Genomic DNA, 13,717 nt, shown 5'->3' with positions numbered 1-13,717 from the left:
CGCCACCTGGGTCAATTCTTCATGGAACCAAGTGACTTTTATGATGCCCCCATAAATAAAGTCCTACATTTCATTCGAAGTGTAGGATTAATAAAGGGTTAATCCAAAGGGGAAGCACAACAGATCATTAAAGGTCGCAGTGTGAGGGTCAGTTTTTATGGCTCACCCTCCATACTCATAGTCATACTCATACTCATTCAAAACCTTGGATACACACGACTTTGTGGGAACTGGCAAGTTAGGATATTTACTACGAAACTTATGGATACATTTTCTGTAAATTTTTTTCCTTGCAAAAGTTTTGACAATAAACACACGTTCTTCAATAGTGAACTTCATTTCAGTATAAATGTTGACCGCCTATTGACACCTCTAACACAGACTGACTATTAATGTGACTTACTGCAGTGACAAGATCAGACCAACTGAAGGCGCGCATTCATCAGCGCAAATGGCTCATTCTGCTGTCGGCAGTTACAGCAGCAATCTGTGAGAAATGTTGTTCCTGCTTCACGGTGTTGCTGGTTTCCTGGAGCACTGAACACATTGTATTATGTCACAATATATAACATTTCATTGCAGATTACCATACAAGCAAGTGGAAATAACTTTTTGCTATTATTTATATATAAATTATTTTAGAGCATTTTAGTGGCATACTCACATTATTACTTACAGCATTTACTTCTTGGCATAATTAATCTTCAGTGTGCGCAATGAGTTGAAGTTTTGCATTCACTTACAACCTCTTCTCTCCCTCTTTATTTTCTAATGGCATATTGCAATAAAAAATTTGAAAGGAATAGGGATAAAGCACCTCCTTCTTTTGATTCATTTGTCAATCCTATACAAAAAATAATTATCTACACAAATATTACTACAGATTTCATTCAAACATAAACTCCTTGGAGTAAAATCCTTTCTGAGAAGCCAATAATCACTCATATACTAAAAAATTGTCCACTTTTTATGTAACTGAAGGTTTGGTACCTTGTTCACAAGGAAACTGCCACTGTATTGTGTTCTGAGCCAGATGAATCTAGTCTGCATCCCTGCACCTTATTTCTTCATGATCCATTTTAACATCATCCTCACCTTTACACCTAGGACTCCTAATTTGTCTCTTCCCCTTAAATATTCTTGCTAAAATTTTATAAGCATTTCTCTTTCCCATGTACTCGTATATTACTTGCCAATCCATATCATCCTTTTTCATTTTCTCACTTTAATGACAAGTGACAAAGTCTTATTCAAACACATTTTAATTCAACTGAATAATCTTCCGGATATTCTATATTAAATTTGAATATACAACACCCTTCTTCTTATTTGAATTGTAGACTTTTGTGATACCTCTAATAAGTACCAAACAATTTTACAAAAATACTTCGCAGACCTCTTTTAAGACTTTTGTCAGAAAGACCCGTTATCAAGTGTACAGGAAAACTGCTGTCCAAGTATGCAATTATGGTAAGTTTCAGACAGATAGAAGCTGAAATTTCCAAAATAGAGTCCCTCCATAGGATACTAACCAACAAAGTTAAGGAAGCCATCACCAAGCGCCCATGAGCCCTCATCCTCCAGCATATACTGGTGGAGCTCTTCCAAAGACTGCTGTTCTTCAGGACCCAGTATCCCATCCACAAAACCAACCAGAGCATCAAAGTCTGCCTGAACCTAAAGTGAAAATACACCAACACTAGTCAGTAGTAGGACTAGTGAATTTTTAACTTTTGCATGTTCACTAGGAAATGACAATATTATTTTGTAAACACTGCCTCAATAGGCGGCCAACTCTTGAACATGCACGTCAATGATAGGAAGCAAATTATGGAAGATACAAAATAAAATTATGGTACATAATTAAAAAAACACACTATATATCTACCAGGACACAATGGATATTTCAATTTCTTTTGGTGTATCTTTCTTACATTCTTTCATATGTTTGAAACTAATCAACACAGTACTAGTTTATCACATATTACTACAAACTAGGGTGAATTTCCAGAACAGTCAGTATAGATGTATGTAGTTCTCAATGCCAATGTCCATAAAGATCACTATTCTAACTTTTGTTTGATGCCACTTATACATAACGACTCTTTTATTCTTCTATTATCAGTCAAGTTCAGTATAATGGTGCAAAATGCAAACATTATAATGCAGGATATTTGACATACTTTAATGGAAATGAAATTATAGCTCATAAAAGTAAAATAACTGATGAATTCTACTGACTTCTATTGTTGGATTTCCAATGTACTTCATAATTACTTGGCATACTTCGGTACACTGAAATCTGCTGCGTTATATGTGTGTATATATATATATTCAATATTAAATTGTCTATATTTGTATAACTTCAACTAACAAACCTAATTTTTAGGTCTCAGAGTCTCAAAATTCAATGGCACTAAAATATCCTGAGCCATTTTGAACCAACCCACATAACCACAGACTTGAGATCAATTGCACTTTATCAGTTCATTGTCTTCAAAATGTCAGGTACAATGATATGTTTTAACCACATTCAGTGCTATAAAAATGTCACATATTTTACAGATATCTACAGTAATGATCTTAATCGCTATGATTCACGGCAGAACATGTAACTTCAATCTATACAATTCAAATTACATTAATTCTAATTATGAAGCATTTTAGAAAATTCATACAAAAATAGTTAATAAATAATTTCCATTTCTCTGTTGGCAGAAAATGTTACATGTTCATTGCTTAACTTTTAATAGTGGGTTTCTTCCGCTGTACATGACCATTTCCATTTCTTGCCAGTTTGACTCAACAATGAAGACAACAGTAATGGATGGAGACTAAAATGGTTATGGAAAGTCACAAATACAGTATACTTTCTTCCTTGTTAGAGGCAGTGATGGAAAAAACTAATCAAAATTTCAATTGATTTGCCTCTGAAGCTCACTTCGGATCTATAAAAAAATTGCCTTACATTATTATACTATTATTTCATAAACAAATGTACTTACATCCACTGCATCTTTATACACTATTGGAGGTTCTCTATTCTTTTTTCTCTCTTCCCTTTCCTTCTTTTCACGGGCATCTTGTTCTTCTATTTCAGCTGCAACTTCTGCTGGTGACTTCTTGCTGGACTCTTCAGAGCCATTAGTTGTAAGTTCTATAATATTGGCTGCCTCACCATCAGCCATATTGTTTGGATATATTGATGAATTCTTTGAACTGCTGCAGCAACTGTCAGATGTTAGTTCTGCTGCTGAACTACAGCTGTCAGGAGTGAGTTCTGCTGAACTGCTTCCTCCACTCTCACGATCCTTTTCAATTTTCTCTCTCTTCTTCTTTTTCTTGCGTTCCTTCTTGGCAATTTTCTCGTTGATTATGTTGCGACGCTCTTCAAGTGCTACAGAATTCTTTCTACATTACAAGAAAAGTATCACATTATCCAATAAACTTAGCAAAATAATAATGTACATGAAAAACCAGTGCACTTACTCCAGTAAGAAAGCACAGGATGATTACAAAAGAAAAAATGGAAAAGTGTTTGTGCTGCTCCAGAATCATTTCAATTTTTTTTTTAATTTTCTTTTCTTTCTTCATTTTAATATCATTCATGCAGTTTTGTTACACAAATCTTTCAACAGAAGAAGCCAATATTTTTTACATCCAAACCCAAAACTTACTAATGCCCAACAGCCTTCACTGATAAACGGGGATTATGTATTAAAAATAAAAGTTTACGAACTATGCACGATATACCGTATGTCCAATAAGTATCCAACTTTATTTTTTTCCAATGTAAGTAATGGCCAAAGGGGTGGGGAAACTGAGCGTAGTGGTAGATGGGACTTTCAGGCGCACGCGTGATTTTTTGCTGACTCGCAACACTGCCGGATGCGTTTGTGGCTGCCAGATAGAGAAGTGGTGTAACATGTGTTCGTCACATTCTTGTTTCGCTCAAGAGGATGCAACACTTGGAGCAGCGATACTGCATTAAGTTTTGTCAGAAACTTGGGGATACCCAAGCGGAAACAATTTGCAAAATTCAGCAGGCTTTTGGCGATGATGCAATGGGGGTCACTCGAATTAAAGAGTGGTTCAACTGCTTTAAAAATGGCCGTATGTCGGCGGACAGTGAGCAGCGTTCCGGTAGACCATCAATGCTGATGTCATTGAAAAAGTGCGGACACTGATCATGGAGGACTGTTGTTTGGCCATCTGTGAAGTTGCTGATGAGGTTGGGATCAGCAGAGGTTCTGCAAACACAATTTTAACTGAGGATTTGAGTATGCAAAGAGTGGTGGCAAAATTTGTGCCCAAGCTGCATTCGCCGGAGCAGCAACAACTCCGCCTTGAGGTCATGCAGGACATGCTGGAGTGCGCCAACAGGGATCCTGAGTTCCTGAAGACTGTGATAACTGGTGACGAGTCGTTGGTGTACAGATATGACCCAGAAACCAAGGTCCAGGCGTCAAATGGAAGCATCCAACATCCCCGAGGCCCAAATGAGCACGACAGGTTCAGAGCAATGTGAAGGTGATACTGACTGTTTTTTACGATTACCGGTGAGTTGTGCATCATGAGTACGCACCACTAGGCCAGGCTGTCAATAAGGAGTACTACCAAGAAGTCCTCTGCCATCTTCGTGATGCAGTTCGGCGCAAGAGACCAGAGCTGTGGGACACACGCAACTGGCACCTGCATCATGACAATCCCCCAGCTCATTCATTGCACCTGATCCAGGGTTTCCTAGCCAAGCACAGCATTCCGCAGGTTCGCCAGGCTCCCTACTATCCTGACATGGCTCCTTGTGATTTCTGGCTGTTCCTGAGATTGAAGACACCGCTAAAACGCTGTCGTTTTGACAGCCATGAGGAAATCATACAGAACACGACAGCGCAGCTGTATGCCACTCCAAAAGAAGCCTTCCAGAATTGCTTCCAGTAATGGAGGGACTTCTGGGCTAAGTGTGTGGAGTCACAAGGGGCCTACTTTGAAGGTGATTAGGTATTGTAACCACCCAGATACAGAATTTTTTTTTCCCGGCCCAAGGTTGGACACTTTTTGGACAGAGTAGTATGCTGACATGTTTTAAGTGAATTTTAAATTCTCATCCAGTCTATTGAAGAATACTGGATATGTTCTGACGAGACTCAGAATTAGTTATTTCTTATTTGTGAGAAGAAAATTTCTTTTCAGGTACACTCCGGGCAGTCCAGTACAAAACAAAGATAAGAAATAATAAGCAGAATATTGTCTGTGAATAATTTTGTGAAGTTATTCACATCCACGCAAAACTGGATTTGTATAGTCATGTAATAAGAATTGGTTTTCTGAAATAGAAAATATTTTACCAAGTAACCAAAACTCTCACAGAGCTCAATCAAAAAAGTAAGAAAAATATGCAACATGGACAGTATATCATATTATGTTCAGTAATTTCTCACAGATGCTGTTTGACTAAAAAAATTAAGCATCAATATGAAGAACATAATTTTGCTAACCTGACTTCATCAATGGCTGTGTTGAGTTCAACAAAGTCTGGAGATTCTGCTCGCTCTCTAAGTGGCCAGTGAGGTTCATAATCTCTCAAACTGTGATTGGCATTCTGGCCAAATGTTACACCTCTTGCACCTTCGCTTAGACTGTCTATTAGCGGCCTTAATGTCTGTCCAATAGGTCTATAATCACATACAAAAACCACAATTTTAATATAAAATATTCAATTGTCAGTAACTGTGAAACCTATGTACTATCATTCAAATTCTATGTCTAATACAACAAATATAACACAAGACTGATAATGAATAAGCCACTTTGCCAGTTGACAAATAACGGGAATTTACATATCCGGAGAAAAAAAGCAATAACAGTCTATATAAATATACATTTGAAGCAGTATTTTTAAAACTGGATTATTATTCCAACCACAAGACCCTGAGATAATTAAATTTATGACATTCATGAGAAAACATGGGAAGATATACTACAAAAATCAGACAGGTGAGAAAAGGGAATGTACTAGAGTATGACCTTGAATTAGCTAGCTTAGCAATGATGTGCCTATCTTGTGTATGGGTTGTGCAAGGTTTGACTCTCAGTTACATTATTAACAACCCTGAGGATTTTTGTGGTTTCCCTTAGTTTTTCCAGGCAAATGTTGGATAATGTCTTCAACTGATCATAGCAACTAAATAATCTCTGATAAAGTATTATTAAATAACCTATAAAACTACTGGTATGTGTATGTTTTACATGTCAGAAAATGTGAAAGTCACTTGCAGTACATTTTTCACAAGTCAAATAGAACAGCTTTACTAACTTTACTGGGCAAAGATACTTGAGAAGCTCTTTGCCAACTCCACAAATACATTTGCCCATGGTGAGTTGGCATCCACCACAGATGTATTACATTAATTAAATGGCGAATTATGTTCATTACTTCTTGTTTCTATGAATGGTTAGGTGTAAAATTTCTCCAACACATGTCAGAACTCTGTGGTGGCTATGATGTGTAATACTCTACTTAATATCCTGTATCCCAAAGACATGCTCAAAATCAGAAGGACTTGGATGAAATAGGCTGAAGTTTGAACAGCTCCTCAGTGACCCCATTCTTAAATTAACACTGTTGTTTAATTTTCAGAGATAATGAACTGAAATTCCCATGTAAACTTACAATATCAATTTCTAATTGTGGCCCAGAATATAAACATCTACCCAGTGAATTATTTTTATTGGTTAAATCATGCCATTATAAAACAACTTAATTCCAATTATACAGGTTAAAAATTACAAACCAATTTCATCCTTTGTTTGACAGCATCCTAACACATTTTTGGTATGTTCTGCTGGGAAAATCCACTTTGATGACATATTCAGTGAATACTCTTTCATTAATATATTGTAGATGCTAAATTAACAACACTTAAATGTAGTGTAAACAAGGCACATTAATAATCAGGAAAGAAGAGCACAAAATTTTTGTTGTCATTTTGTCACATCATGAAGGAATACCACTACAGCAAGCATGGAGCAAAAATGCATGTATTCTGGGCCCTGCATTACATGGAGATTAGTAGAGAGATTCAATCTCAAGCCTTGTATTTTTCTGTGGAAAAAGGACAATCAGCATTCATAAATTAGGAGGGTGTAAGATTTGTTGTGAATAGGATGGTAAAATTTTAGTATCCTCTCTGGATTTTTAACCCCTCATCTTATAACTTTACTAAGAGATCTATCACGGCTCAGTCATCTCATGTTATCTCATGACTGGTAGCTTCTGTATTGTTTAATTAAATGAATAGGAATATGTTGGATGAGAATAATTTTTATAAACAGCCAAGCGAAATGCAATAAAAGAGTTAACCGTAACAAAGTCTAAGTGCTAACAGCTACTTGGCCACCGAACAATCAGCACTCCTCAGCATTTCAAAGATAAGAAAGACACATTAAAGTGACGAACGAAGAATGCATTCAAAGCAAGAAGCAAGATTTCCAGTGAATCATGCTGCTGTGACTCAAATTTTGTGTAATTTGAGAGATATATGGAAAGCAACTTCTGTCTGTTTTAGGCAACTACTGTAGGAGCAGAGGAGAGCTCACACATGCAGGATACACCATCACATGACTCACTGCCTTGTAAACAATCACATAACTGGTCATCTAGTGTTTGTTCTTGTCTCTATAGAGTGAGTTATGATATGTCCTCTGAGTGATAATTCCACCAGCTGCAAAATTCACACTGTTATCAGCTTTCTTCATACCAAAAACATGAGCTCTGAGGAAATCTATTGTGAATTATGTGCAGCGATTTATGGCCAAAATCTAATGAGTGAAGGAACTGTAAGACAGTGGTGTAGAATGTTCAAAGATGGCGAACAAATGTTCACAATGAAGAGTGAAGTGTTAGGCCATATGAACTTGTTCAAAGTGTTGACCAAAAAATTTGTGAAAGACAGGGTTCAGTTTCAGAGCTTTCGTGGGAATTTCCGCTAATTTTATGCACTTTTCTCTATGAGATTATCACAGGCTAGGCTATCACAAGTTTTGGGCAAGATGAGTTCTGAAAATGCTCACTTGCGCACATAAAGTGCGGAGAATTCCTCTGGCTTTGACTTTTTTGGAGTGATACCACAAAGATGGCGATAAATTTCTCAATCACATTGTACGAGTAATAGGTGATGAAACCTGGATTTCATTTGTGAATGCTGAAACCAAAGAGCAGTAAAAGCAGAGGATGCACATACATTCACCAAACACTGTATGATGATAAGATTTGGATGATTATGTTTCTTAGTCAAAACATGTAGTTCTTACTTACAAATAACATTATAATTTGAGTTAATATTGTCATTATAATAATACTGTTAACTCCTGCATAACATACCACACTTATTACATACTACATACCACTATTGATGCTCCTATATACAAGTAATCAGAGTCAGTACCTTTGACAAAAGAATTCATCCCAAATTCTTTTACTGCCAAAGCTTCATGAACTCACAGCCTATGTAGGATGTCTGTTGAGTTAGTCACTCTATATATAAACACGTGTGTTTATTTGTCTGTTCTTTATACATTTTCAAACTGCTTCACCTATTTCAGCCAAATTTGGTATGGCTGAGAGACTTTGGACATTATAAAACCTGCATGGTTCAAGTCCAAGCAAACATATTTCGCCAGTGCTTCCTCTGTAGAAAAGTCATTAGGGTCGTACAACCAATTGGGGGGAGGGGGGGTGACGGTCATGGGATCCTGACACCAATGCAATTGAGACAACAATGGGGTTGTTGCTAAGATATGGGGAACCCAAACCAACCATTTCAACAATGGGTTTATGAGAGCAATGGGATTCTAGAAGCAATGGGATCTTTGGTAAGAGGTGGGAAAAGCCAAAACAATCTACTTACATTACTAGAATATGAAGGAAAACCAAAGTATTTTCTACTGTTGCTACATTTAGTACAAATTTCTGTTTCTTATATGTGTGGTTCTGATTACAGTGATGAGTGACTGGATTGATAGTTATATTGTTATAGAAGAATGTGTGATAACAAATTATTTGGTATAGTCCAAATGCCAAAGGCAGGGAAGTGATTATGTCTTATATTTTCACTACGGAACCAAATATATGATGATAAGGCTTGAATTAACAATGAATACAGTAGCCTAGTCTTATTCCCTCCTTAATACTTTAGTTTATTACAACAATAAGGAAGGCAACCATGTATTAGGGGAGGAACAAGTCTTTTGCTAGTATTTTAAAATTTACAGTACCAAAATAAAATAAATTAAATTAACACAATGAAGGACTTCTGTTCACATATTTAGAGTAGTATGTCTGACTTTAATTGTGTGAACAGTAAAATTACTTTTGAAACAGTGGAAGAATTTTAGACTGGTTCATTAACTTTATACATTACAGAAAATAGAGTAATGACAATTTGTAAATTATAGTTGATTATGATACTCACGTGTCAAGGATCTCCTCTGGAACATCAAGAATGTACTTGGGAATCCCTTTCCCACAGAGAAACTGACTCACTTCATTTGTGAAATTGTTGCAGTTATGTTTGAACAGGTCATATGACCTTGGGCTGAAAAATGTCATTAATATTATTGCATTCCAATAATATGTATACCTTTCTTCAGACTAATGACACTAAGACCTAGTGGTTACACGAATGCCAAATCAAACAACATAGATTACCATGAAGTACAGTCATGAAAATTCTCCATGATAAGATATGAAACCAAACTAGAAATGCATAACCTACACAATACAGAGTTTTCATATGCTTCTGGGCTGTTGAGTAAACAAATAAATAACAAAGTGAATTATTATTAGCAGCAGCTGCGTTATTAGCAACATTTATTTATTTATTTTCTTCTTGGGAGAAATTTCAAATTTGTTGCACATACCATCAAAGATTTGGACTGTCGTAAAGTTCTCAATTGTTGACTCAGAAGCAGTATTTAATACAAAATTTGAATATATGTGTTCAATCTAACTTTATATTAAATTTCATATACCTAACACCAGCAGGACATTAGTTCACTTAATCGAACCTAAAGCTAAATACAGATTTCATGCAGATGCCATTTTGTCTTATATTATAAAAAAATAACTAAAGTTGTTTTTTTTTTAAGTCCTTTTACCACATAAAACTAGTGCTAGTATTACTCTCACTTCACAAATTTATGTGTCCATCATGTTGGAATTATTAATTGCAGGAAATTAAAAAGTATCAGTTTTGCGTAGGCTACAATGCCGTAATGTCAATACCAAATTTAATCAAAATCCATCTAGTGGTTACAGAGTTGAAACAAGCAGACAGATGGACAGATGTGACCAGCACTACATGCGTTAATTTCATGCATACGATAAGTGGAAATCCTATTTATACAAGTCACCTGAAAAACTCTACCTTTTCCCTTAACAGACCATGAACTCTGAACTTGCACTTGCCTAAAATCTAAACACGAACTTGTTATGTGAACATTTCATTATTACCTAAAAGTAGTTTCTCCTAGTCCCAACACATACTCCAAGAATACTTGATATGGGATGAATGTTTCTCCAAGATTAATCACTTTGGTAGCCTCACCCAAAATAGTGCCACCCTGTGAACAAAATTATCATTATGTAAAATGTGATAGTATCTTCCGTTGTCATAGAGAATGCAAAATTTTGAGGAAATCTTTCTTCTGTATCAGACCCAATGACTGTTTATGTTGCCTAACAATGTTGAGCCCATAAATACATTTTTGCTGTACTGACACCACTACATACTTTAAGGTATGTTGGTCAGGTAAAGGTAAAAGTTGCTCCTCGTTTAATTAAGCACTATGCCATGAAAGGTATGAAGAATGGGGTTTAGCTCCACTAGATTGAGTTGTTTTATGCCCTGGCTGTTTTGCCACTAAGGAAAAGAGCCCCCAGTTGTTGATGCAGAAGGGAGCCCATCCCATTCATAGCCTAGTCACTATATGGACTCACATATCCTGGCTCCAACATAAACAAATACCATGCTTACTGTTTCTATGGTAAATCCTCATTATAATGGACCCACATATAATTGATTTTGGATATAATGAACAAAATCTGGTTGTGTACAATTGTGAATTCTTAGACATACTGAGGCACTAAGAAGGTTTCACAGTTATAAAACTATTTAAAATAAAGACCGCTAATATGAAAACCTTCATGTAATCACACTGTGTTGCTGTTTACTGCATGTAATGTTAGGTAAGGTTACCAATTAAGGACCACACCATGAAGGCATATGGGGGGAGTGGATGTATAGATCTACATTTTCTTGACATCAACAATTGCTGGAGAGGAGTGGTTAGCTTCACGCCCCCGGCCACTTTACCCAGGGGAAGTAGCCCAGGGTACTTACTGGATGGGAGGCTGGGTGGGCCCCAGAACTGGTCTGGATGATGTGGAGAAGAGGAAATTCTTGACCCTACCAGAAGTCAAACTCTAGCCCTTTTATCGTCCAGGCCATAGCCAGTCACTATACTGACAATGCTTTCCCAGCACACATTGGCTCTATAACGTATGGTGTACATCTGTGAATAGCCCTTCACTTGGTTAGAGCTGACACTGGCAATAACAGCCACTCCATCCACCCTATTAATCCATTACAAGAAGGGTTTACTAATGATTGCAATGTATCAAATGTTGTGGTGGTGATTTATATGTGTATACAGTGAATCAGAAGTAAAAAAAGTAAAAAGTAAAGCTATCTCTGTAACAGGCCGTGAAGGCCCATAGGGTTGTGAGACGTTGAGGGTCCCACATTATCTAGACAATAGGATCAAAGATGGCGGTAAGGTTGTGAGAAAAAAAAATGAAAACCTTGTCTGAAACTTGAACCAAATACTTCCAAAATATGAGTCTGACACTACTGTTAAGTAGTAACATGTTAAAGATGCTATATCAAAGTGCCTGAACTTCTGTACTTTTAACATCTAACATTCCAGATGTTGAGAAGTAAGGTAAGGATGATAACCTATGAAATATTAATTTGTGCAGAATTACACAATTAGTGTTTTCAGCCCATGTCCTGTCACAACACAGCACAGTATAAGATGTCTACTTTAGATTAAAAATGCTACTTTTAAAGCAAGAAACTAGTAATTAAGGCATGTTTCTGTCTCAGAAGATAAAGCTTTATTAACACATGTATTTCATCATCTCATCAGCTGATATCCTTTACCAGCATATACTTGTGTGAAATTGGATTCCTGAATTATATACATTATAAAAAAACAGAGAGAAACAAAATAAATGTAGTGCCGGATCAGAGAATTCAACCTTCCACTATGAAGCCAAATGAAGTAATGCGTTGATAACATATCCTTGTGTAACATTTATTTATAATTATAGTTTTCTTGCGGACTAATACCACGGAGTTTGTTTTGTAGCATACAGACCCGTTGCTAGGCAATGATCGTGAAATAAGCGACTATATAACAGCCCTTGCTAAGTAACGGCTCCGGAAACAAACATGTTTCCAAGGCAACAATTGTACTACAATAGAGGAACGGTGTTTTATATGCGGTCCATTCTGAGACGTTATAAGCAGTTGGTGAGTTAGATGACCACTGGGGTTCACTTGTGAGCGGTTTCTGTGAGACACTGGCAGCTGAGGCTGGGGATATTTCGGGAACCCATCGTTGCACACTTTCCGAAACTTCAAATGATCATGCATTATACTGTATGTTAAAACATGGGAACATCTTAGTGCAGTTTCTACACTGTTTATTGTTATCCTCCTGTCAGCTCTAATGAACTCTTCCACCAGCTGCACAATTGCAATCTCAACAGGGCGACCTGGTCGGGCATCACCTGTGACTTTCGAACGTCGAGAGAATTTTTCGACCCAGTTGTGAACCGCTTTACGCGAGAAACACTTCCCACCCTAAACAAGAAAATTTATTGATGAATATCCTTCACATTGAATCCTTTAGCCTACAAAAACCGCACAACAGAACCATGCTCTTCGGTAACACATTCCTGAAGCATGGTCGCCATTTTGACTATTGAAACCAGCCTCAGAACATGAGCACAGGCGTCTGCTACCTAGACGGTCATGACTGGACTGTGATGATTCCTAGTGATACTCGTATGCATAGAAACCTTGTTATGTCCATTACAGCTGTTTTACTTTCATTTGTGACCTACTTATTGACTATCCCCAGTATCAGTGGTCTAGTTTTTACCTTCATATATAAGATTTTCTAGGGGTTGTATAAGATTTTTCAAGTGCTTTATGTAAATTCTGTTGTAATTCTGAGGGAAAAATGGAATTGTTTCATAATTTTTCATAATACACATTTTGTTAACAACAGCACTGAAGGCACCATGATACGTAAACCCTAACTGCAGACAGCTGTCATCATATTTAAGTTTATTTTATAATTTGTCTTTCATACTTGTGTCACTGACCGTGATGTTTTTATTTTAAACTTCCCGGTTTGGGCCAGCATTCCATTACAAGAAAATATAAAAAAAGTTGCACATTCAACGATAGGGGCACAGGTGGTAGTGTAGTTGGTTGAGGCACTATGTTACAGGCCGTAAGGTCGTAGGTTCGATTCCCGACGAGGTCAGTGAATTTTTCAATTTACCTAATCCTTACAGCCGCAATATGGCCCTGGGGTCCACTCACCCTCTAACAGGAATGAGTACCAGGAAAGATTCCTGGTG

The 13,717-nt window shown here is 36.9% G+C and overlaps 1 protein-coding gene across 5 annotated transcripts in view; it reads right to left on the bottom strand.

Moving 5' to 3' along the window:
* LOC111873273 overlaps positions 1-13,717 on the bottom strand; it is a 68,624-nt gene that overhangs the window by 11,908 nt on the left and 42,999 nt on the right. For all 5 annotated transcript variants that reach the window (XM_033755036.1, XM_033755035.1, XM_033755034.1 and 2 more), the window contains exons 4-8: positions 10,514-10,623; positions 9,474-9,596; positions 5,499-5,675; positions 3,006-3,411; positions 1,533-1,677 (exon numbers count right to left, since the gene is read on the bottom strand). In XM_033755036.1, the coding sequence (XP_033610927.1) occupies positions 1,533-1,677; positions 3,006-3,411; positions 5,499-5,675; positions 9,474-9,596; positions 10,514-10,623 (961 nt within the window). The remainder of the gene's footprint in view (positions 1-1,532; positions 1,678-3,005; positions 3,412-5,498; positions 5,676-9,473; positions 9,597-10,513; positions 10,624-13,717) is intronic.

This window comes from Cryptotermes secundus, unplaced genomic scaffold (genome assembly GCF_002891405.2).
Source record: "Cryptotermes secundus unplaced genomic scaffold, Csec_1.0 scaffold131, whole genome shotgun sequence".
Classification (NCBI taxonomy): domain Eukaryota; kingdom Metazoa; phylum Arthropoda; class Insecta; order Blattodea; family Kalotermitidae; genus Cryptotermes; species Cryptotermes secundus.
This window is presented reverse-complemented; position numbering and strand designations above follow the sequence as displayed.